Source organism: Athene noctua, chromosome 7, assembly GCF_965140245.1.
Source record: "Athene noctua chromosome 7, bAthNoc1.hap1.1, whole genome shotgun sequence".
NCBI classification, from domain to species: Eukaryota; Metazoa; Chordata; class Aves; order Strigiformes; family Strigidae; genus Athene; species Athene noctua.
Window position 1 is genome coordinate 11,381,343 of NC_134043.1, and position 25,119 is coordinate 11,406,461.

General features: G+C 44.5%; 1 protein-coding gene across 1 annotated transcript in view; it reads left to right on the plus strand.

Annotated features, from left to right (window-relative positions):
• SLC12A8 (solute carrier family 12 member 8) overlaps window positions 1-25,119 on the plus strand; it is a 50,269-nt gene that overhangs the window by 13,851 nt on the left and 11,299 nt on the right. The window contains exons 5-8 of the mRNA XM_074910647.1: window positions 11,164-11,277; window positions 18,661-18,748; window positions 20,216-20,303; window positions 23,441-23,587. Of these exons, the coding sequence (XP_074766748.1) occupies window positions 11,164-11,277; window positions 18,661-18,748; window positions 20,216-20,303; window positions 23,441-23,587 (437 nt within the window). The remainder of the gene's footprint in view (window positions 1-11,163; window positions 11,278-18,660; window positions 18,749-20,215; window positions 20,304-23,440; window positions 23,588-25,119) is intronic.

Here is a 25,119-nt window from a genome sequence, read left to right on the forward strand (position 1 = left end):
AACCTGAAATACCTTGGCTGGCTTTGTCCCCTGCTAGACGCTGCCTTCATGGCGGCTTTCCCCACCCGCTCCTGCCATAAAACCTTTCGTGCAGGATCTCTGTTCAGCAGCAACTTGTTTAATGATAGAGACCTCATAAAACTGACGAAGATATATATCATCCCATAATCGCTCCATCTCTCCCTGTTGCTGTGTTTAAATGGGACAGCTTTATTTAATTGCATTGATTTTTTTTTTCTCTTTTTTTGGTGACACTACATAATAGTTTTCAAATGATGGAGGTATCCTCTTTTTTCATTCCCCCAGTGTTTCATTCCAGTCACAGTTCAGCTGTGCCCTGAATCAGCTTTCCTTAGTTAGAGATTTAATTTATGAAGATCATTTCTAGATATTAGATTCTTTCTCCAGCTGCTTCTCTTCTAGTTTGCATTCCTCTCTTAGGCTAAAGAGAAAACTTTGTGTGGGACATGGGTTCTTATCTACTGCTCATCATCTTCTCTGCTGGCTTGTGTTAACAATTTTTGGCTTTCTTTGACTGTAGGTAAGAGATTTTAGCCTGGTTGTACCTTCACTGGCCTGGATGATGGCCCTGTGGTTCTTCCTGGTTTTCTTTCAAAGGGAAAATACATTAATTGAAAAATGTGATTTTGGTAGGGAAAAGGTATTCTGTGATTTAAACTGTCTTCAATTAATGGTTTCAAACAAACAAAAAAGTCCTTTTAGGTGATAACATCTTGCTCAACCTTTCCAAAATCAAACACTGTTGGATTTCCAGTTTGGTTTGCAGTCTGAAACTAGGCTTGAAGGTATAGCTGTGTGTGTTGTATAGAGGATAATAAAAACCTCCCAAAAATAAAATCAAACTATAATTTTGGACATAGAATAAAAAAAATTAACAAATGGAATATTTTTTTTTTTTAAATACCATTGTAGTCTGGATAATATAGCCATAACTTGGAAGTACGAGATGCTCTAGTTATGAGTATGGCAGAAGACTCTGTAGACCATGGCAGGGTCTGGTGAATTATGTTACATTTTGGTTAACTACTTTCTTTTGAAAGATGGGGATTTGATCAACATGGATTCGGCTTTGTCCCAAGCAATACAGGGAGTAGCTCCGAGTTAGAAAGGAGGTCACTCCAATGAGTCCAAAGGATGTGTGTCATTGCCACTGCCGCTCAACTGCTGTTCATTTTCCTCCAATTGTTGTGCCTTGGCTCAGCCTAAATTCTGATTTCTCAAGGCTGGAGTTATTCATCAGAGAAGTTCTGCAGAGCCTCCCACAGCCAGGGACCCTGGGCATGACTTCCAAGAAATACTACTCTATAATTAATAATAATATCCCATTGATGCAAACTATTTTCCTAGAAAAGGGATGAAGCAAGGGACGTTTTCTCGTCCTCTTTGTAATGAATAAAACCATTTCTGCTGGCTGGTTTTAATACTGCTGAACAAGCCAGGTAGTGGATACCACATCAAAAAATAAAATAGTAATGGAAGGATTTTATTTATTACAGAAAGTCTGGAGCTTAGCATTAAATAATACAAAACATAAGTGGTGTTTATAAAGTTGAAATGCCCATGTTAAAATCTCTTCCATTTTTCTTCCAACCAAAATTTCAGATTTTCCACCTGCAGAAAATACCAATTTTTTGGCTTTTTTACAAAAAAGAATTAAACCCCACTTCTGTAGAGACAGAATAAACTCCAAACAGCTCTACTAGCTACTTCCACAGGCACATTCCTGAGTTTTCCTTTATTTAAGCAGTGCCAAGGTGCTGAGCTTTTGTGATGAGGAGCTGCCCCATGTGAGTGCTTTCAGGCTCTGTGTGTGCTCTTGTGTACAGTGGTGGTTTTGCACTTCTCCATCCTGCTGAGAAGCTGAGGGGAGACAAAGCAGGCACATGGGGAGCTGGGCAGAAATTAGTGTTTTCTCCCACCTTGTCCAGTCCCAAAGGAAACGTGATGTGGCTGGGGAGAGCTTGGAGAAGCATAGGCTGCTTCGTGCTCTGAGACAGGTGACAACATCCCACAAGTGAAAATTGCCCCATTAGCTAATTATGAATGTCGGAGACAGATTTAAGCATTTCCCTTTGTTTATTATGCCTTTTGTGCCATTTTTAGCTTTGGCCAGCACCCACTGTCTTTAGGGAGAGGAAAATGCTTGTGACCTGCTGACTCTCTGGCTGGGATGCTCAATGAGGAGATCGAGGATGAAGTGCAAGTGCATTTACTGAGCATGCCTTTTCTAGAAGGGGAAGATGTGAATACTTGGGTTTGTCATGTATGCAAACGACTGATAGTTCCTGAGTGGGTTTTTTGCAGGTTTCCTCAAACAGATCACCTCCTGATGCTTTTGCTCTAGGCTTTCTTGCTCACTTGGGAGTTTTCAGTACACAACTCCCATGGTCCTCTCTGCCTCCTGTCACACGGCAGACCATTGCACTGACAAGTGTTAAACCTCTTTCCAAGAGCATTGTGCAGCAGGCCAGGCTGCAGGGCGTGCTGCCGAAATCCTGAGCAACTTGAGAAGAGCTCGCCTGCTGCATCCGGAGACTTCGAAGAGCAAGACAGGAAAATAGACAGGGAGTGCTTCCCCTTGACAGTGCTATCGGTCTCCATGTTTGCTAATTTATCTGCTCAGCTGAGAAATATTTATGCATGGGGGTGATTCATCACACTGCAGCAAGGTTGCTGGCAGCCATTGGTGTGATGCTTGTCTCCAGGCCGGCACTTGAAGCGTGACCAAAATATCCCGTTTTTGTCCTTGCTGGTGGTGGCCGGCACAAGCAGGTGTGGTGTAGGGTGGTTTTTGGGAGAGAGTTAATGGTGGGATCCCTTGGAGCCCGTGGTGGCAGGAAGCTGTATTGTGTGTTGACTTTAAACAGGAGGTTTGGGAGATCAGCTCTGGAGCAGAAAACAGGAGCTCGGGAGGAACAAACACTCACTGCTTCAGAAGGGCGGCGATTTCCTTTCGGGTAAACACGTCATTAATCTCAGGGAGCACATTCTTTTCCATCAAAAGATAAGGGATTCGAGTTGCCTTTCTCAGGGCTTGGCCTTTTTAGATTGTTTTAACTGTGGCTTTCGCTCCTTCAATTACAGACTTTACATAATCTCTAATTTTTGGGTTTGCCAGGCTTATTATGGGCACAGAGAAAGTCTTGGGCAAGGGAACTCCTTTCCTTCTTTCTTTAAAATTGTTCTGATTCTTCTCCCCCCACCCCTTTCTTGCCAAATTTTTTTTTCACTAAAACCTGTCTATTTTTTGCTACTTGCAGCTCTGACGAATGTGAAACGTAAATGTGCTGTTTGTCCTAATTTATGAAACCATCTCCCTAGTGCTAATGATAAAATAGGAGCTTATTTGTTTGCCACAAGTGGAAAAATAGCAACGGGCTCCTCTCCCCACCCTGGGCTGCTTCTTGCTGTTCAGCTTTGGTTTGACATTTTTGAGGACGCCACTTGCTGTGGCCAGTGAGGCGTGGGAAGAGGCCAGCTGTGGCACCCGGCGCTTAATTTTCATCTGGCACCATCCTGCTGCATGGGGAGACAGCGGCGGCAGAGCTGCTGCTTTCGCTCCTGCTGCCTGTGGCTTGGGGTCTGTGATCGCTCTGAACTTTTTTGATAGCAAGTTTGTTAAACTGGTATTTAGGGGTGAAATTACAGAAGGAATTTAGTCCCTTTCTGGTCTTACCTCTTCTTCTTCCCAGTACTTTGTGCTTAGGGCTGCCAGCGGCGGCATGGGTTGGGGTCGGGTAGAGCAGGCAGTGGGGAGCTCCTGTATCCCCCATCTCTCAGTGCCCTGGCAGCTCAGGCAGACACTCTGCAGTGTTTCTGCTCTGATCTGTCAGTGTGGCCATTGTGTTAATTGCATGATAGCCATGTTTTTATCATAAAATAATGGCATGATAGCCATGTTTTTATCATATCATTGACCCGCATGTATTCAACACAAAAATTCCTCTATTTTTCCTTTACCTAGTTTAAGACTCACAAAACAGAAATACTGAGGCTGTGGGATCTGTCAGCAGGCAGGGATGTGGCCCTGAGGACTGAGATGAACCCAAGGCATGATGTCATTTGTGGCATATGGAGGGTGAATCTGCCGAGACAGGTATCAGAAGTCTTGTGTTTGCTCTTCTCCATCTGGGCTGGACTGCACGTGCCCCATCTCCAGCTATGGAGCTGTGCTGCTGCCCACAAGTCCAGCATGGAGCAGACACGGTCCTGGCTTGCAGGAAGTGTGCACTGACCCACACAGCCTCATGTGGCACAGATGTTGCACTGGGGCTGTAGAAAAGGGCAATTCAGGCTTGGTGAATGTGGTCCCCTGGGTAGATGAGTTCAGCAGCAGCTGTCAGGAGACAGGAGCATTGATGATCTCTTCAGTCCATCCCATCCTCCTCCAGCTCTGCTCCCCTTCAGCTATCCTGTTTTTCTTCTGTTTCTTCCCAGTCTTCTAGCCAAAACTTGTCTATCCAAAGGTGAAGCAGGAGATGTCCTGGAAGATGTTAAAACATTTTTTTATCCCTGTATGAGTTCAGCAAAGGTCATGTTTATTCTCTGTACCTGCCAGTGCAACTCCGCCTCTTAACATGCTTTGTTTTCATGACTCATCAGTTCCCTGTCTCTTAGAGGACTGAGTGAAAATCTGTTCCTGCATCTCACAGGCTGAGTGTCAGCCCACAGCAAGTTGAGCAGTGGACTGGCAGCGTGGAAAACTCACCATACTGTCCCCTGTACCCCTCCAGTGCTGCTTCCCCTCTCACTGTTTTCCTTCCCAACCTTTCCACATTTTTCTCATACATCTCTGCCTCTACCTGCTCTGTACCAGGCTGGCAGCAGTAGGGAGTAGTGATAGTAGTGTTGGACTTGCCTGGGAAAAAAATATTGGGAGGATCTCAGGAGCTTGAGCTGGAGCTGGATGATTGCAAAGGCATGGCTACAGAAGTGGCCCAGCCTTGGAAAAGCGTTGGAAATGTGATTGTTAAGGTTGGTGTTAAGCCCAAACAGGAAGACAAATGTGTGCACGGAGGGATGCAGAGGGATGGGGCTTGTGACTGCACTACTTTGATTTATTTTTTATTCTGTTGGGAAAGGTAATTCAAATGTTACTCATGACCCTGATTCCCTCTTCATGCTTCTTTGATGATGCCGATCCACTGGAGAGGTGCACCATTTTCAGTGACCTTCCTTGGGTGTGCTGGGTGGTGTTGCTGGGCTGTGGATGTGATCAGCCTGATCCATGTCATTCTCCGGCATGTGCGAGTACCCCCTTTGCTGGGGAAGCCCAGAGGCATCTGGAGCGTGGCTGAGTTGGTGCAGAGCGTCATCCAGTGCTGTTGTGTCAGAGGTTCCTATGCTGCTTGTTGCCTCAAAATAAATTTCAGTGTTTGCATAGCACGAGGGGAACACAAAGATAAAAGGACTGTGGGGTTTAGACAACATTCGCGGCTTTGCATCCGTTGTCTTCACATCCACAGTTTCTATGTGGATGGTTAATCCTGTGTATCTGCAACTGCACACTGAGATGCTGAAAAACCTGTTGCTGGTGGTGGTTTGGCATCAAAATGTTGCATTGTTAAAGCCGGGCATGACTGACCTTCCCTTGGCAAGTGAAGACGCTGTTTTTGTGTGATTAGGCTATGGGTAGTAAGTACATTTTGATGAGTTTGGTGACCACCATGGATTAACAACCTCTGTGGGCAGGGGAAGAATTAGTACTGCAGGGGCTTTTGGAGGTAGAATTTCACTCTGTCCCCACTGTAGAGCACTGAGACCTATGTAGAAATTAATTTGGTTTAAGCCACCCAACAGTCATCTGATAGACCACAACTTCTGAGTGTTCCCAACATGACAGAGCTTGACTCTCCTGCTGGGGAGCTAACAGCTCAGTGCTTTGCCCTTGGATAAGAGTCTGGAGGAGGAAGATGCAAGCATGTGGCTGGTGAGGAGTGAAACCTTATCTTACTGTAGAGGTGTGTGTTCAGGTGAGGATGGCAGCTGTGGGACCAGGCTGTGAGGACCATTCCCGTTTTCTCCACACTGGTGTGCCTGGGTATCTCCGGCACCCGCACCAGGACCTCTCTCTGGGCATGTGCTTGGACTGGTGTCCAAGGGGAAGGGCTGGATTTCAGAGCTTATGCCAGAAGGGTTTAGAGATGGAAGAAGAAATGGGAGAGAGATAGAGGAGATAATTATGCCAAGGATATATAATTACTCTTTGGCTCTCCATGTCTTACATCACACAGGATCCTGAAAATGCTGGGGTCAGACCTGGGAAATGTGCTGCAAGACAAACACTTCCAGCTGTTCCTCTGAAAGCAAGTCTCAGCAAGTACCTTCCAGGCGGGAACAAGCGAGCTTACTTATTTAGGAAAAGAAAAAAAACCTCACCATTTCAAGCCTTCAGCATTCACCTTCATAATTAAAATCTCTAATCACAAGCAGAGTGCAATACGTGACCGTCTTCTGGGAGCTGTTTCTTAAGGTGGTTTTCCATTTTTGCATTATTTAGCCCCTGCCTCAGTGCCAGGGTTTACTTAACCTTAAGCTTGTGAACAGGCTTATTGAATTTGGCCAAGACTTGACTAGTCTGTAATGAGCTCCAGGTTGCCTGGAACTTGGCAGCGCCATCGTCCTGTGTGCCGTTGTATAATGGCCTGACCCTGTGTAACCACGGCTTCACCTCACGCCCCTTCTCTGACCTTCTTGAGTCCCGCTCTGAAACCCCAGACTTCACAGAGGGGCCGCCTGCTAAGGAGTGTCCTGAGTGACAGAAACCTCCTTGGCTGCTTTCATCCTCTTCCACAGGGTGAGAGCTGGGAGAAAGTGCAAGAAAAGCTCAAACATGGAACCCAACCAGGGAGGAGGGGGGATGCAGCGGTGGCAACCAGAAGGCTGGTGCCTCCTCCCAAGCATCCGTAGTTACTGGGGAGACATGAAAATCCTGGCCATCTTCCTCCTCCTGCTCTGCTTGCATCGGGCTGATGTGCAGCCCCCTGTGGTCTCCCTACACTTGTGGATGGAGGATGCTCATTCTGGAAGGTCTTCCATTTGAAACTTGCTAGGTGGTTTTTGTTGTTAATTACATCATTTTAATAAGGGCAACTAGAAGGACTTAATTTGTCAAAAATCACAGGAATAATTCAGATATTGCTCTAAATAATTTTTTTTCCTGTTGTTTATTTACTTCAACTCAATCACTTGGGAAACCTATTATGCGCCTGCTCCTTATTGAGTATCTAATGATGAAAATAAAGTGTTACTGCTCTTTATTGTGCATTTCCCATATGACTGACATGGCACAGAGAAGGAACCGGATTCTTTTCCTTCTAGCATGACACTGGGAAGATTGTTTATAGCACTTCAGCTCCAGCCCTCTGCAAGCCAACTGAGAGCAGGATCATTAAAGGTAGGATTTAGAGGCTGTGTGGTTGCATAAATTAACTGAGAGCAAAATTTGTTAGACAAACATTTTGTAATGAGTGAGGAGAGAGGAACCTGGCTTGGATCTTGTGTACCCAGGAGTAAGCTGGAGGAGGAAAAGATCCTCTTACAAAAAAAAAAAAATCTCGCCTTGTTTGGAGATCAGAGAGCCAAATATAGACCCTATCATGTTTCCTTCCCTCCTCCTTCCTAAGCTCGTCCTTTTGAAGTGCACTTTCAATGGGATGTGGATAATTGACTCTGTGAACAACTGACCAAGTGCTCTGTTGGTTTAACCGATTGGTCTCAGTTGCTGATTCCTGTTTTGTTTTGGATGATTTTCAGCCCAATTGCCCCGTCAGCTACAATTAGTCCCATTAATATGACAGCTGAAAGGTCACAGATGACTCGCTCCGGTCGCAGGCATGAGGGCAGCCAGGAGATGCTCACAGCATGTTGTTCTCAGCTCTGTGGTCGCGTGCCGATAGCTTGCTTAAATTGATGGCAATTGCAAATCCTGGTGTAAAATGGATCAAAAGGGACATGAGATTTGCTTCACAGGAGGCTGATTGACTGAGAAATGAGGTTGCAATAACAAGTAACATTTGGATGAACTTTTCTTTAATTAGACAAGAAAGCTGCTGGTTCTGTATAAAGGGGAAATGTGGAATGGATGGGCTTCCTCTTGCCCTCTAGAACCATGAGGAAAGGAAGCAGAAGTGGGATAGAGTTGTAGGTGCATCCTGTGGCTTTTTCAACAAATCCATTGCTGTAGTGTCCTGTGGTTCCAGTGACGTCTGCCATGGTTTCGGGCTTTGTCTTTCACCCAGGATTTACACTTATGGGTATAAAGTAGGAAGGGGAACAGCAGACAAATGGATAGGGCACCACAGGATCTTTTGCCTTTCTTAAGATGAATAGTGGTTAGATACACCCAGGTGCAGATCAAACATTGGACTCATGGGTTTCATGGTCTCTGGCCATGGTATGGCCAAAATGGTGTCAAAGAAAATCTAGTCTTGTTGTATGCTTGTCCTTTTGCATGAGAAAAGAGACATAAGGCACCTAAAGTGCCTGTATCAACCCATCATTGAATTATATAGCTCCAAAACCCAGTTGGAAAAACTTGGATATGGTTCACTCACAAACAGAACACTGTGCTTGGTGAGGTCCTGCAAGATTCTGGTTTTGGTTTGGTGTTATTTGGTATTTTCCTTAACTGCTTAGGTGATGGAAAAGAGAATATGCAGTTTCAGATTGCAGATGACCTCTGGATGGGAAGGGCTCACAGCATCCTGGCTGAGAGGGTCAGACTTCCAGATGACCTCACACAAACTGGGAAAGTGGCATGAAGAGGACAATTTGTGGTTTGATGAAGAAAATGTGAAGTTTTACAGCCTGACAGAAACTGTGTCAGTGCAAAATGGGGTCTGTTTTCAACGGGTGAAAGGATGGCATTAAAAATTGCAAATAACTTACGGATCAGGACAGAAACAGCAGTATGAAGTTCAAACAGGGTGATTTTGGTTAGACAGTAGGGGAAACCTAAATGATAATAAGAGGAAAATATAGGAGCAAACCATCAAAAGAGGCTTCACAGGAGATTTTTGAAAGTTGGAGGGGCAAACTCTTGTCAAGAGTGACATAGATATATTTGAGGCTGCTGCAAAGTACAGGTTGGAGAAGGTCTGCAGATCTCCTTGGGGCGAGATGAATATTTTGCCCACCCTTTTTGTTTTACTAATGAAGCATTAACATTTCTGTGAGGAGCACATACTTGAAAAATCCCTGAAATTTTCCTTCAGCAGTTTGGTGGGAGCTTTGCAGCCAGCCCACGTGCCAACAGCACAAATTCCAGTTGAAGGAGCTCAGGTCTGGTCTTGCGGGAAGTGCAGCCTACACAAATCCCCCCTTTATTTCTCCAGAAGCTGCACTTTCTGCAGACATCCGTGAGGTCCAGAGGTCAGTGTGCTGCACTGAGCTTATTCCTTTTAAATCTTGTCTGGGACTCGTTCCTAGTGAAGATAGCTGGTGCTTTTAAAACGCCTAGCAGCAGGAGACCTTTACTATCAGTGTATTTCCATCCATGTTTGGGCAACACGATGAATGCGGATGTAGTAGGAAACTTTTGATTATCTGTAGGATTTTTCTGTTGCAACTTCAAAGCAGTGTGGTTAGTTATATTCTGAGACTTTAAATGGATAGGTCTTGTGTTCAGAGCTCTGATTTAATTTTCTGATTTAATCTATTCTCCAAACATCATTAATATTGTCTTTGAGGCATGGGACAGATTTGATGGAGTCTTTTTTAAATTTCTGGCCATCACCCTGTGCAGCCATGAACATCCTGCTAATGACAAAATTCAAGTTATTGCAGTCACATGTCTTGTGGAAATAGGCTGTGGTGGCAGGAGCAAAAAAGGAACTGACTTTGCTCACCTCCCACCCCCAGCTGGCATGAGCATATGGATGACTGACAAGAAGTTTCCACAGATTAAAATATTCCATTAAAAACATGTTGAAAATGAAATTATGGATTTCATAGATGTATCATTAATTCCTTAACTTGCTTTCACGTGTTATCTTTTCTACCTATAATCATCTAAACCCTTTCCTAATTAGTGCCCTACTGGCATGTCAGCTTATAGGTTCAACTATTCCTAACAAATCCAGGTTTGTGGAATAATTTGACCTGTCCTTCTAGTGTGAAGTGAGGGAGCAGGATACTCCATTACATACCCAGTAAGCCAGTTGTTTGATGATATCTTACCCATTGCTTTTTCTTCTCTTCCATCTTCTGTAAAACTTTTTATTTGGAAAGTAAAACTTCTGTGTGTATGACTTCGGAAAAACTTGGCAGAAGTTGGTGTGGGGAGCAGGGCACAGCCCCAGGTCTCAGCATTTGCTCCTTGCTGAGCAGGTGATGAACATCTGCAGAAGACTCGGGAGGGAGGCAGCTGCTTGTGATGCGCAGCCCCATGTTTAGCCTTGGTTTAGAGGTAACACAGCAACAGGAGAGCAGTGGCTTCAGGAAGGTAAGTGTACAACATGGCATTGGATAGCAGTAGGCAGTTTTAGAGCACCTGATTCCTTCTCCACTGGCAAACTCATCTTGTAAGGGAGAGCCTGCAACAAACTGGCCTGTTGGCTCTGGGCTCATTTGCAACCAGTGTATAAACTGGGTGTGTTGGTAGCAGCTTAACCTCAGGTCTGGTCTGTGCAGGATCTTGACTGGCAGAAACACAGAACTGGGATATGGTGTGAGGGCTTGCTCAGGGATGCAGTTGTCTTTTGGCAGCATAATTTTGCTCTGTTTGGAAAGAGGATTAAAGTGGCATGGATTAAATAAGTATCAATATTAGCTGATTCCTGCAGAGTTTTCCTCTGTGGGCAGGTTTTACAGAAAGATGTTCAGCTTGCTTGCAGATAGGACTCCGTATGATCCATGTTCTGGCTTGGCAAGAGCTGCCCAGCCTGGTGGTGCTTCTCGATGTGCTGGCCCCCACCGCTGCACCTTTCCCTGGCATTTGCACCCGTGTAACCTCACTGACCTCTTTGTCTGCCTTCTGCCCCCAGCAAATAAGTTGACGTTCCTCCTGTCAAACTATCCGTTGAAACAGCTGCTGCTGTTGCACGTGTTTAGAGGATGGGTGGTTGCCAAGAGCAGGCTGGAGGGTCTCCTGCAGTTCCTCTGGTTTCTGAAGTTCTCCTCTCACCCTCTGTGTCTTTGCAGAACATGGCTTCGTCGGCTACTCGGAAGAGCTTATGTTCAACAACACGCTGCCGGACTACAGCCAGGGGGAGTCATTCTTCACTGTTTTCGGAGTGTTTTTCCCAGCTGCCACAGGTACAGTTAAGTTTTATCCTCTCCCTCTTTCCCTGCACAGTCACATCTTGGAGATGAGCAGAAGCAAGGGGAGTTCTGCTGGGCTGCAAGTCAAGGTGAGTGGGACTGTACTCACATGTAGCAAACTCACGTGGTCCATTCAAAATGTTCAGGCTTTCTTCCAGCATCTCAAATTTTGCACACTCCTGTCCTGTTCACTTGAATGTGCTCTTCTGTCGCTCTGTAGTCAGAAACTGCTGGTCAACTCTCTGGGTTGATGTGGTGGTGTAAATCCCCTCCCTGACAAGAACAAGGCTCAGGCACTGATCTTGGCCAATGCTGTCAGGCCACAAGGTATTGAGCCTTTGTAAAAATGCCAGTCATGATTTATCTTATTAGATAAGCCTTATGACTTGACTGCAGTGGGAGTGTGGGAAGAGCACAGGAGGGCCTTCCCTCCATCCTTACTGTGGGCGGGTGGCTGAGCTGGGCTGATGCCATTGCTCACGATGCTGACCTACCACTCTGTGCACAGTGTCATGGATGCATCTTTGCATGTCAGCAGAGCTCATGTTTATGAGCTTAACTGGATGCTTTCATATTATTCATTCCCTTAAATTACCAGGAAGATCCATGTCCCTTTTCCAAAGCTGGCAGTCTCCAGTGGGAATGAAATAGCTGTCAATTGGAGTTACATTACCTTTTGTTGATGCTGGGTTTTTTTAAGCTATAAAAAGTACCGATTATAAGCAGTTTCCATAGCGATGAATCCTTGGATTACAGAATGAATTTTCAGAGGATTAGCTCTAAGCAACTCGATGGAAGTTGTTCGCAGAATTGCTGCGGTACAGGGAGACAAACGAAAGGGTTTTGTGAAACAGATGGGACTGGAGAGATGGTCTGGTAGCAGAAGTTGTCACTTTGTCAGGTGCACCTGGTGCAGGACTTCAAATTTTCCTTTGATATCCTCTCTCCCAGTTTATCAGGGTGGCTGATGCTTCTGTGTAAACTTCTTCCTGGAAAACTCATCTGCCTGAACTATCAGCACCTTGGAGAAGTTGGCTTCTGCCCTCTTTTTTTGTCATTTCTGCCTGGCCAAAGTGAGTCCCTCAGCCAAAGAAAGAGACTTTCCTCATGAGCCCTTCCTCTGATACATGAAAGCAGTTTTTCTCCAGTTCCTTGGTTACAGAAGAAGGAATAGTTATGACAAAGCTGTGTAGAAAATTGCTGTGATTAGCCATATTAAATGGTTCTTCATCACTGCTAATGCTTGACTCCTAGGAAGAAGGCCAAAGCCAATAGACATAATTTATTTAAAGCCCTGGCAGCCTGTTGCTTTGTTAGTTAGCAGTAGTAATACCAGTAGTAATGTTAAACATTCTCTGAAAATACAGATTGGGCAGATGTATAATTACTTTGGTTGCTGCACAGCTTTTCATGCGTTCTTTTTAATTGCTTGGTTATTTACAGGATTTAAATTATTCCTTCAGTGTAGTGGTGCCAGTGGCACCATATAACATCGCTATTGCTCCTGTTACTGCTGTTTGTTGCACTGTGGAGTTCAGGAACCTCATAAAACGTAGGGTTGTGTTTGGTGCTCTACATGAAAGAACTTTTGATTTGATTAAGAAGTCTTTAGGGTGGGAGTCAAGACTCCTCTGCTGCAGATCATGAATGGGAAGCCCAGTGTAACCTCAGAAGTGCTGGGAATAAAGCTCACATCTGCTAGGGCTGGGGCAATGCATGAGGGCTGGTTCCCCCACGTCTTGCCTGACCCACGCTGGCTTAGCTGGCTTCCTCCCCCACGATGGGGGTGCAATGCTAGGGCCTGCAGAGGGTACCCCAGGTTTCTCGGGATCCCACGTGCTGGAGAGAGCTGCTTCCCACCACATTGTGGGCACTGCTTGGATGCAGCTAGAGCCTGCCAGCAGGACAGGTGGTCCGTAAGACTGGAGATGACATTTCAGGGATGGGTTTGGCCGTGTCATTAATGGCGGGCTGAGAGATGTGATAGGATTGCCAGCACCTCTGATGCAGGGCACGCAGCATGAGGCAAACTGTGAGCGAGCAGCAGTGTCAGCCCCAGCACCTCTGCATGAAAAGAAGCGGCAGGGACAGGTGAATGTCACTCCCAGGCTGTCACCTCCAGCCTGCGCTCCTGTCCAGCACCATCCCCAAGTGGTACCTGCCTCTGCTGGAACCCCCACAGTGACCCAGCCGAAGCACTAGAAGCAAAATCCTTTGCATCAAAATGCAACAGAAATTTGGAGAGAGTTTCAGTGAAACAATATGTTGTTTAGTTTTGAGGGGTACTTCAAGCTAGTTTGAAACATTTCTTTGACCCAAAGCAATGTTCTGTTTCTCTTTAATTATTAAATGTTGTGTTTACTCTTTTTAATTTTTAGCATATGCTAGTTTACGATCTAAGATGCTCTTTTGATAACAAAGTTTTTTAAAAAAATGTTTAGGAAATTGTAAAACAAGATGTTTGGGCCTTTCTGAGATTAAATGTTCCTCTTTGAAGTGAAACTATTTTGATCTCTCCAGGATAAACTCTTTCCTCTCCCTCTGAAACGGTTATCTGAATTCAACTGGTTTAAATTTGGTCTCCGGGATGTGCTGAAAAGTGGTTTTAAGTTGCCCATTTCCACCAGAAATAGCAATGAAACGGAAAAGTCAGAAATACAGGCTGGTAGCTGTAAAAGCAAAGAGGGGCATCCAGTTCAGGGAAGGGGAGCAGGACCTTCGAGGAGACCCTTGCTGTGACAAAATGGGCAGGAGGAGCAGCTGGGTGGTTCAGCTGGAAGGGATGGGATGGTCATTCCAGCCTTTCAGAGACTGGTAGTGACGTTCTGCCTCCTGTGAGCATTCTCCTTGGATTGTTTTGCTCCAGGTCAGTTTGTTTTCTCTGTTTCTCTGTATTTTATTGGTACAACTCCAGCAACGTGTGTGAAGTTATCCTGGTTTTACGGTTGAGCGGTGGTAAGCAGAGGCTGGTCCATTTGCTTCCTGGGTAATAGCTGTTTAAACCATTTCAGCTGGATGTGCAGTGCAGCTGGCTTTATTCCCCCAAGTTTGTCATTTAATAATAGAGAAGTATCTGAGTGTTCCAAAACATACATATAGAGCTGGCCTAAATGGGAGTCTGTGGACATGGAGGACTCAGATTTGCCGACTTCAATCCAAAGGGCTAACACTTGCTACAGAAGATGTGAACATACCCCTACAGAGATTCTGTGCATTAACCAGATGTTTTTCTGCATCTTCTTAATGCACATGTTTTGCTGCTGTGCTGTGATACGCAAACACCCAGCTACCCGTCTAGCCAGGGCTTTGCACGGGGAAGGAGTCTCAGGAGCTGGCTGCCCACGGTCAGCTCCTAGCAGCAGCCATGCAGCCATCAATGCATTTTTAAAAGGAAGTTAAACGTCGCTTCTGTTGTGCAGAGAATGTTTTTCTTTTTCTAGTATATCCCCAAGGTTTTCTGTCTAATGAAAGAAGTGTGCTGTCATGTGATATAAAAAAGTAAGACGATGTTTGAAGCAGCGTTAGTGGAAAATATCATCGTACTGAAACCAGTTCTGAAATAAACCATATTTGGCACTTGCAAAATGACAGCAAATAGATTTAGAAGTTTTGGGCCAAGTTATCAGATGATGTAAACTGGCACAGCTCCATTGAAGTCTATGGAGAGGTGCCAGCTTACATCAGTGGAGAATTTGGTCCCTTTAAAAAATTAGCTACAGTTCTTATCTAAGATTTTCCATTCTTCATCTCTTGGGTGAAGGAAAAAAAAAAACCCTTTTATATTTCATAGTAAATTCACTGGAAAATGCAATGGGTGCTTGCAGGCAGTCATATCTACAGTTATAAACCCTAGCTGGTGGAGTTAGAAAGCCAGAGCTGGTGAAGCTGATGGTTGTGCCTAATGTGCAATGTAGGTGGTCCCCTCATGCACGTATCCACCGCCTGGATGATGCCCAGGACAGGATTACGCTGGGAATAGCAGCAATGTACAGACTGTCTCAGCCATAATTTCCTGGCTGAATTGACCGTGTTTTCATGATTCCTTGTCCAGAAGCTTTGTCATTATCTGCTGCTCTCTGAGATAATAGCCAGTGTGGAAAATCCAGCCTGCTATCTCGTTGAAACAGAGAGGTGGATAATTTTCTCCATGGACAATCTGCAGATATGATTGCTTGAGTTCAGAAGAGATTGGCCGTTTCCCTAGGGACAGGTCTGTGTCTGGAGGAAGGAACGTCCCAACTTCTATATGCAAGTATAGCGTTTTTCTTCTGTTGAGTAACTATAGTCTCTAGAAAGGCTGTTTGTGGCTACTCACAAGTCAGACCAGTTCTCTGGCAGGGGGTGCCTGAGGCTATGGATGGTGGAGATTGTTTAGGGGTTTTTTGAAAATTAATCAGGTCGTCCTTTCATTGAAAAGTGAGGTGGGTAGTCTGCTGCTCACAAAAGACCTTGTCAGTACTGTTCTGTGGCACCCATCATCCTGTCTGAAAAATTCCTTTTTGGGTGTTGGTGGAGAGGTGGCTTTGGCATTGTCCATACGTCTGTATACCAGTGTCCATATTTTTATACTAGTCAGGTCAGAGGCATAGTTGCAGCACAGAGGAGACGGCTTTCACCTGAGTGGTGGAGAATATCTGTGTTGGTTTCCTCTGTGGTGGCCTTGGCCTTTGTCAGTGGAAGCCATGAGACTCTGCTGACCTCCTGGAGGTCCAGACAGAAGCTAATGGTGTGCAGTGACCTGGGTCTGACCCCTAATCTCTGCCAGGCAGGAGGTCAATTATCAATCTCAAGATCCCATTTATGTGGGTTCCAGCAGGTCATCTCCTAGCTGCTCCTGAATATGCGTGTGTCTGTGGGAGGGAAGCAATGAGGTGGCCCAGGCTGTGCAGTCATCGCTGTGCTGATGACTCGCATGTCTTCAACTTTTTTCATATTCAGCCCAGAAAACCATTTTGGTGTTTCCCCAGTGCTTTGCTGAGGCAGGAGTTTGGATGAGGAAGAAGTGTGTCAAGCTCAAGCTGGAAGATTTAGAGGTGGTGCCAGATGTTTGGGAAACTTGGCCAAGAGGCACATGAGATTAACAGCTGTCCTTCTGACAATAGTTTGCTCCCTTTGGAAGAAAAGTTGAGAGTATTCTCAGCTTTCTGCTTTGCCGTCGGATTGCAAAGTAGCATGTCACCAAAGAGTGCTTCTTAAAGACTTCATTCAGCATGATGTTTGTGACCACTTCCATGGACTTCTGCCTTCCTGATTCTTCTCACCTCCAGCTAAGCCTGTTGTGTAGCTGTTTAAAAGGACCAGTGCTTGAACAGGGCTTGGAAGTTTTATCGGGGGAAAAGCCCACCAGTTGATGGGCTTTTAGCAGTGCTGTTCAGAAGTACATCCACAGGAGAAAATTAAGAACTCATTTTGATTTGTAATGTTTTCAGTATGGTGTCAAGGATTCAAATCTGGTCTAAATCTGGAAGACAGCCCTTCCAGGATCTGAGGAATGCCAGGAGCCCATGGGGATAGTGGGGTGGCTGTTGGGGCTCTTGCTCTGTAGTGGAGAGGAGGATAGAAAAAGATGGCTGCTGAGTGGAATGATCAAGGGGGAAAAATAAAAGCAAGTGAAAGATATTAATAATAAATAAAAAAGCCCTGGATGCTTGGATGATATGTTTGGCAGCATGTGAGTGCCTTGTGCTTGTTAATGTGCTATTGTCACAGCAAGGAGAGGAAGTGTTACGGTTCCCATTGAGCAAGTGTGAAGATGGAGCTATGAAGATGCACAGCAAAGCCTAGGACAGAGAGGGAGATAAGCCCCCCCTGTTCCTCGATTAGCAACCCAACCATTGCTCCTTGCTGGCAGTCCATTGGTGGCCATGCAATGTCTGTAGGAAAGGCATCCGTCTGGCTGAGCTGCATTTGTCCCCTTTACCCTGGGATTTGTCCCACAGCTCCTATTAACCCTTTGTCTTGGGGAAAAAAACCTCCCAAGCAGCAATCAGTGTTTGAGCTTTAAAATGCAATGGGTTGTCACTGATTTAGAGCTCTAGTCACTCAGATTTGCAGTCTCAGAGACTGACTTCGTCATTCTTGTGCCTTTTGGAAATGAGGAATGACTGCTGGACTTGGCAGCTGAGAGGCAGACCGACGCATGGTCGGTCCCCTGCTGCTGGGGCTGGCAGATGCTGCAAGCGCCGTGGCGTTGGCATCCTCCTCCTCATTGTTGTTCGTTGGTGATCTCACCCCAGCCACCAGGGACTGTCCCATGAGCACTGCTGGCTGGCACCTGGCCCATGCGTCCTTATAAAGACATTATTTTGACATCCAAGGGGTGGGACAGTGATGGGCAGAAGTTAGTGTCTTAAAGAGGCTCATCTGTCCTGCCTTCAAGTTGTCCAAATTCACATCAGGATTCTAAATCACAGATTATTTTTTTAAAATGTATATATAGCAGATATCTGAAGTCTTCTAGGAAAAGTTTTGGATAATGTGACAAGAGAGGTTGTGTTTTCTTGACAAGTCTGGTATGACTCCTTCTTCAACTATAGGCAAAGCCTCTTAACCAATCAGTACCTTGGGTTCCTGGCCTCAGTGTGAAACCTGTAATCCTTTGCTCCATCCTGTAGCCCTTTTTTGCATATTTAGGTGGTAATTTTTTAGGCTAAGGACTGTCACAGATTGTACAATACCCTGTACTCTAGCCTAAAATAATAGTTCAGTACTTTATTCTTAGTCGTACCACGTGTTTTCTGGGTGATGCTGGATCAATCATTTGCCCTCTTAGCACTTCTATTTTCCTATCTGCAAAGTAGAGATAATGCCTACTTCCAACGCAGATCCCTTGGCTGGAAGGTGCCACCTACGTGCTGAGCACTGTTATTCCCTCTGCTAAATGTGCATGTGATTGTCATTGAACGCAGACAGAACAGGCCATTTTGTAATGATGGTTGTTCCCCATGAATGCAGGGACCTGTAATGGATCCAGTCTGGGGGGGTAGCCCCACCTGCTGAATGCGCTGCCACGATAAGTGGTAGCATTTTTCTCTTCAACAATTGGACAGCACTATCTTCTGTGAGGTTTGCATTAAGATAAGATGGGTTTTGTTTGGATTTCTGCTTCCCCCCCCTCGGCATTGTTCAAAGTGGACAAAGGGTTCTTTGTAGACGTGCTGGTGGTGGCTTGCTTCTATTGAAGTCATGAACAGTTTCTTACCAAGCAGTCGATGGGAGCCAGTATTTGTGTGTCTGGAAGCGCAATGAAGTGATACAGTTACTGTTCTGAAGTAGTCAATTAACTGGCTGATTAAAATATATTACATATTATAATATGTATTATATATGCTATAACTTAGATTAACTCTAAATTGCATTTATGTCTACAAAATACAGGTGTAATGGCTGGGTTCAATATGAGCGGAGATCTCCAAAAGCCTGCTACCAACATTCCCCTGGGGTCTCTGGCCGCTATTGGAACCTCGTAAGTCATAGATTGGGGAATATCTACTCTCTGGAGACTGCCCTGGATGTGACCAATCCATTTCATATTCCCATCAACCTTTTATTACTCAGCCATCTGGAAAATTAAAGTCTGGCTCTCATTCAAATGATCATTCATTACCACCACCTTCTCTGGGTGGGTTAGAGAAGAGGTTCATTAATGCAGATGTAATCAGTCCTTCCTCTGCTGGGTGGGATCTGTGTTGGCACTAGAGCAGTTGTGCTGCTGCAGCCCAGGTCTCCCAGAGTGGGATGCAAATTTCTTGAAGGCTTGGGGTGTGTGATTTTGTCACTTATTGCTGTTAATTTCAAAGTGCTTAATTTTTCTATATGAATAGAAAATATAAAAAATATTTTAAAATACAATTTTTATTATTGGGAAAATGGGCCAGGAGAGGTGAGAAGACCTACCCACCTGCAAGGCCAGGGGGATGGAGGAGCTCTACATCCCCAAGCAGTGTCTCCCCCAGGAAATTCTGCTTTCCAGGAGTTAAATACTATTACATATTAAAAAAAAAAAAAAAAAAAAAAAAAGTATGTTTCCCTGCCAGCTTTCATTGCCACCTGAATGGCTTTTGAAATTATTATTTTTACTTGCATACCAAGGGTCAGACAGAAAGGTAGGATCTTCAGAATTTAGAGGGATTCCTGCTGAAATTGGTGCTTGTTTTATGTGAGGGGATTCCACAGAACACGGAGTATCACAGATAGATGGACAGTGGTCATTCATATCTCTGCTGTCTGGACTTTGCAGACAGACTAGCTTATCCCTCCACCTGAGTACTGGAAAGGCCAGAGACACCAGAGGAGGGTCATGACTGAGGTTGCAGAGCAGGCTGACTGTGGTGTTTAGTGTTACTGCCAGATGAGGGGACTCGTGTACCTGCAGAATCGTGGAATCACAGAATGGTTTGAGTTGGAAGGGACCTTCAAGATCATCCAGTTCCAACCCCCCTGCCATGGGCAGGGACACCTTCCACTAGAACAGGTTGCTCAGAGCCCCGTCCAACCTGGCCTTGAACACTGCCGGGGGCGGGGGGCATCTACCACCTTCTCTGGAAAACCTGTTCCAGTGTTCATCACCCTTTTCATAAAAGATTCCTTCCTTATCTCTAGTCTGAATCTACCTCTTTTAGTTTAAAAACATTACCCCTTGTCCTATTGCTACAGTTATCTCCCCCATGCACACATCAAGAGTGCAGGTAACTTCCCCTCAGGGGTACTGTACAGTCACGCTGTGGCTGTCCCTGGTGCATTGTAGGTAGGGTAGGTAACATGGACCAGTATTAAATTTAGCCCTGAGGCTAAATCATGGAGGAACAGCCCATGCAGAGTGGTTGAAGACCCAGTCTGGGGGTACTTGACCTTCTCCTGGCTCTGCTAATGGGCAGAATTCTCAATGGTCTTCTCTTGCTGGAAAAAAATTGTTTATTTTTATTGTTTGCAGGTGGTTTCTGTACATGGTCTTTGTTTTTTTGCTGGGAGCCATTTGTACCCGTCAGTCACTCCGCTATGACTTCATGATAGCAGAGAAGGTAACTTGTTTGAATAACCCAGTGTGGTTTTATAGAACGGTGCTTTCAGGTTGCCATCTGCCTTACTGAATGCTTGAATTTTCCAAAAGCCTAAGGAATTTGGGTGCCCATCCCTCATTGAAATTCAGGGGGATTTCCCCATTGCAAATCCTAGTGTACAATTGGTTTGAATAGCTTTGCATTCACCAGCATATCCAGTAATGCTGAATCTTGGCATAATCACCCGGCAATAGCTTTAAAAGCTAAAATATGCTAATGTGGTCTAATGATAAATGCTGTATTGTATTCAGTGTATCCTTTCTTGTTGGTGAAAGCTTAAACCAAATTGAAATCTCTAAAGAACCCCACTGCTTATCTTTACTAAGTCAAGTGAAGCTTGCATTTCCATATCTACCGGGCTGTAATTGCAGGGCGAGCAATAGGATTATTAAACTCGAGACATTCCACATGGGTATATATACATGAAGAAGGTTTGTAGTGTTAGAGGCAATGAACCTTATCATTGCAGGCCTTTAAAAAGAGAGCAAAAGGTTTTGGTGTGTGCTATTGTTTTACTTTAAATGGGATATGGAAGGGCTAACCTTCGGTTATTCAGCATTACTCAAAATCATGGGTTCACCATGTTTGACACTATTTCTTATGGTTAATTTAAAATCGAGATGTTTGCCATTTATTTGATTTGTAATATTTTTTTAATCCAAAATATCAATTTGAAACTCTGGCTTTGTTTTCTTTCAAAGTAATTGTAGCTTTAGACTTCCTCTAGCCCCCAGAATAACTTCCAAATTATTGGTGGGGCTCCTGCCACTTCCTGCTGAGGTAAAAAATAATTTATATTTTAGGGGAAAAAAAAAATGAGCCTACCTGCTTTAAGGCAATGTCTTTGTATGTCAGTGATTTAGTGGGCGAAAGGTACAATAACTAAAAGAAACAGCTTAAAATGAAACAGCTGAAGAGAAAGAGATTGTTAAAGTTGTGTTTTAACTTCAAAACTCTTGTGAGGGGAGGGGAATGAAACATCTCCCAGTAAAGGATGAAAGAATGTGAAGATATTTGATAATGTTAAATATAAACCCCCAAAGAGTCAAACAAAACCCTAGTATGGAACAAAACAATGGTGCAATCCCAGTATTCACGTTGCTTCTTTGAGTTATTACAAGCTGCTTTAGATTTTAATGACTTTGTGTGAAGAGAGGGAGGGGGGAGAGCTCATTATACACCCAAGCTCTCCCTTTCTGTCACTCACAGGTGAGCAAGTGCTTGACTGCTTTTCTCCCTTACAATACTTGTTTGGCTTTTTAAACATAAAACTGAGATTCAGTAATTTCACTACTAATGAGCTCGAAGTGCCAGTTTCTTTCAAAGTATTCACACTCTCCATGCTCAAAACCCCCAGCAAACCCTTTCATCAGGCTTGGTGAAAAGGACTCTTCCCCTCTAACCCTGATTTGAATGTCAAGCAGTACATTTCAATGCAAAAATTTTTGGCAGCTAAAATAACATATGATGTCTGGCACAACTGATTGTTTCTTCCAAGTATTTCTCAAAGCAAGGCAGGATTAGAGGAGAGGGAAGGGGAGAATCCCCATTGAGTGTCTAATGAAGGCTGATAGCTGCTCATCTTTGCCTCAAGTTTCTTCTGTCCCCCAGGATAAAATTCACAAGGCCAAGTGGATTGTCATAGGGAAAAGAAATGTTGTGGTAGGAAATTTGAACAGTTCTGTACCACGATATTAATTTTACATGCCTTTCCCAAACAGCGAGCATTTCATGGCTTTTTACCCAATCTCCTTTTTGCTGTGTGTGGATTTCATAGATGAGGAAAAGGCAGATGTAGCTTGAATCATCTTTAGCCATGCAAATGTGTGTAATTCTTTCTAATAAAGCATGTGTCACCTGACTTCAAGAGGGTCAGAAGCTGGGAGTACCCATGTTCATTTAGACCTTATTTTCCACAAGAGGAGGTGGGAACAAAGGACATGTGGGATGCAGGGGACCTGCATCTGGTGACATCCCTTGCCACAGATATCTGCCTGTGCCTCCAGCAGCTCACTTCAGTGGAGTATGGGCAAGATGGATCTGGACCAAAATTTGCTTTTTTTTTTTTCTCCTCCCTGCCTGGCCTTTGTGCTGGTGTTAACCCCCACGCCTTGCCTTTCTCTGTGGGTGGCTGTCAGACTCATGTGGTCTTGCAGCACTTGGGCATGTCTCAGGTGGCCCTAGACCTTAGTCTCCTTGGCTGTGTCTGCCCACACACTTACACCACGGTACCAGGAGCACTCCCATTTCAAAGCTTTCTTGCACAGTGTTCATATTGTGGGGTTTTGTGTATTTGGGTGGGTTTTTTTTAGATATACTGCCTGTGCTTGCAGCTCTTGACAGCAGGGAGACCCCAGTCCTTGCTTCTGTGTGATAGACCAGGAGCTGCCCTCCTTTCCCTCCATGCCTGCAGGAGATGCTCCCCGTTTGAAAGGGTGCTCACTAGAAACCTGTAATAATCCCAGCCTTGTTATCACTATGGCTTTAAACATTTTTTTTTTAAAGATTCATGTTGGCTGAAGAAAATTATTTTCTCATTGAAGACAGGAAAATAAGGTCACTGTATTATATCCTTCAGAGCATATTCTTTGAGATGCCATTTTTTTAAGTGGCAATTTGGATTTGGTTTTACTGTGGATTTTCTTTCAGGATTGGTTTTCCCCTCTGGGACACAGGGGTTTGTCTTCCTGTTTTGGATGGTTGGAAGTCTGGGCAGCTTTTCCTGTATGATGTGCTCTGTATATAAGTGATTTCTCCTGAAATAAACTCACTTCCAGTTACTTAAGTGGAATCTAATAGCTGCTGCTTTGCTGCAATTGCTCCAAGTGACAAAGAATTTCTTGGATATGAGCTTGTCAAATTGCTCTGTCGGTACAGGATGTTCAGTATTAAATTACTTTTATGGGATAATTTTCCTGTATTAATTGCTTGCATTTTATACCACAGACCAGTTAAATTGCTGCTTTCCCAGGGCTCATTCTGTTCATTTAGCAATGTTACAACATGTATGTCATCTCTTAAAATACCTGTATTTAAGACTCCTTAGGTGTGTTTAAAGAACAATATAATCAACTTTGCATTCTCTCCACTTCCTCCAGGTATCCTTGGTGGGTTTCTTGTTTTTGCTAGGCCTGTACATCTCGTCCCTGGCCTCCTGCATGGGAGGGCTGTATGGAGCACCCAGGATCCTGCAGTGCATCGCCCAGGAGAACGTGATCCCCATGCTTGCCTTCCTTGGACGGGGGGTTAGTCATCCTTTCTGTGAGATTGCTGTCAAACCTTCACCTTAAGGAAAACTGGTGATTCAAGAAGCCAGGATTTCTATGTGTCTGTGGGGTGAGGTGGGGGACGTATGAAATGCCAGGAGGGAAAGACTTGGGATCTGGTACCCTATGCATAGTCAGAAAAGCCAGGAAATGGGTGGTTTTATTAAAAAAACAAGAGCCTAGCTTCCTGTGGTCCTTTCCCTGCCTGTCCCCGGTGCTGCACCGCCTCTGCCCTGAACCCTCCTGTGGGGCTCAGCACCACGCAGGAGCAGCCCTGCTTCACTCCAGCATCTCACTCACCCACCTCTGCACCCCAGCCCCAGGGCTGTCTGTCCTGCCCCCACACACAGACAGCCCTCCCTGGGCTGCCTCCGTCCCCTTCCTCCTTCAGACCCACTTCTTCGAGACATCCCCAGTAAAACAACCACTTATGATACAACTTTGCTTGTGGGTTTTTTCTGAAAGTGCCTTATCTATGCTGGTGCTGAACCTAACTGTGACCAAGAGAGGTACCTAGCACTTCTCTGCTCCCCTGTCCAGGGCAGAGGCCTGAAGCTTTTGTCCAAGCACTTGGTGAAATGGATGGCAACTGCCTCTTTATTTTTTTTCTTCTTCTTTCCTGCACATTTTCTTTGAGCTGTTCCTATCCTCTTTGATAACCTCATAGCTGAGTACATGGCTAGTCGTGGTGCTGTGGATTCAGTCTGTGCACACTGGAGAAAAAGACACTTCTTTGTAAGATAAGGTGCCTTTTGGACACTATAAAATAAAAACAAATAATAGATTTAAAAGGTTAAGTTAGGGGGCTGCTAAGCTTTAGATATGCTTTGAAACAAAGCCTTGTTTTGAATATGACAGGAGGCTTTATTCCTGTCCTCACAAATAATCCTCATTCACATGAGTCATTCTACTGAGATCAGTCAAAGTACCAGTCATTAAGGACTCTGTAGTAGCAAACAATTTCTTATGGTATTCTTTTCTTCTAAACAGGAGGAAAATAATTCCTTCACTCTCAATAACCTGCAGTACCTGACTGTGTGCTGAGTGGCTGCAAAACCTTATGATGTTTTGCTCCTTCAGGGCAGCTTGTAAATACAGAAAAATATTTTACAATATTGATATTTATGAACGTTTAAAAATATTTAAGTTTTATAAGTATAATAATTTTCTGTCCTTTGTTTTATGTTTCTCAAAGTATCTTTCTAAAATTAAAGTAATAATAATAGCAATAATAATAAATAGTAATAATTATAGGGGAAGCAGCAATAATAATGACAACAAAAACTTCCAGCTCCTGAAGGCAGTTGTCAGCTGATCCCAGAACAGGCTGTTCTCCACTTGGCAACCCTTGTGAAATTCTCAGAGATTTAGCAAAGTTGACTGCAAAGTTTATTCCTTCTCTTCTTTGATAGTTTTCTTTCTTTCTTTCTGTCAAATTTTCTGCTCTGAACTCTGTGTGGGCAGAGTGCCATGATGGGAAGGGCCTAAAAAGAGGGGAGAAATCAAAGGCA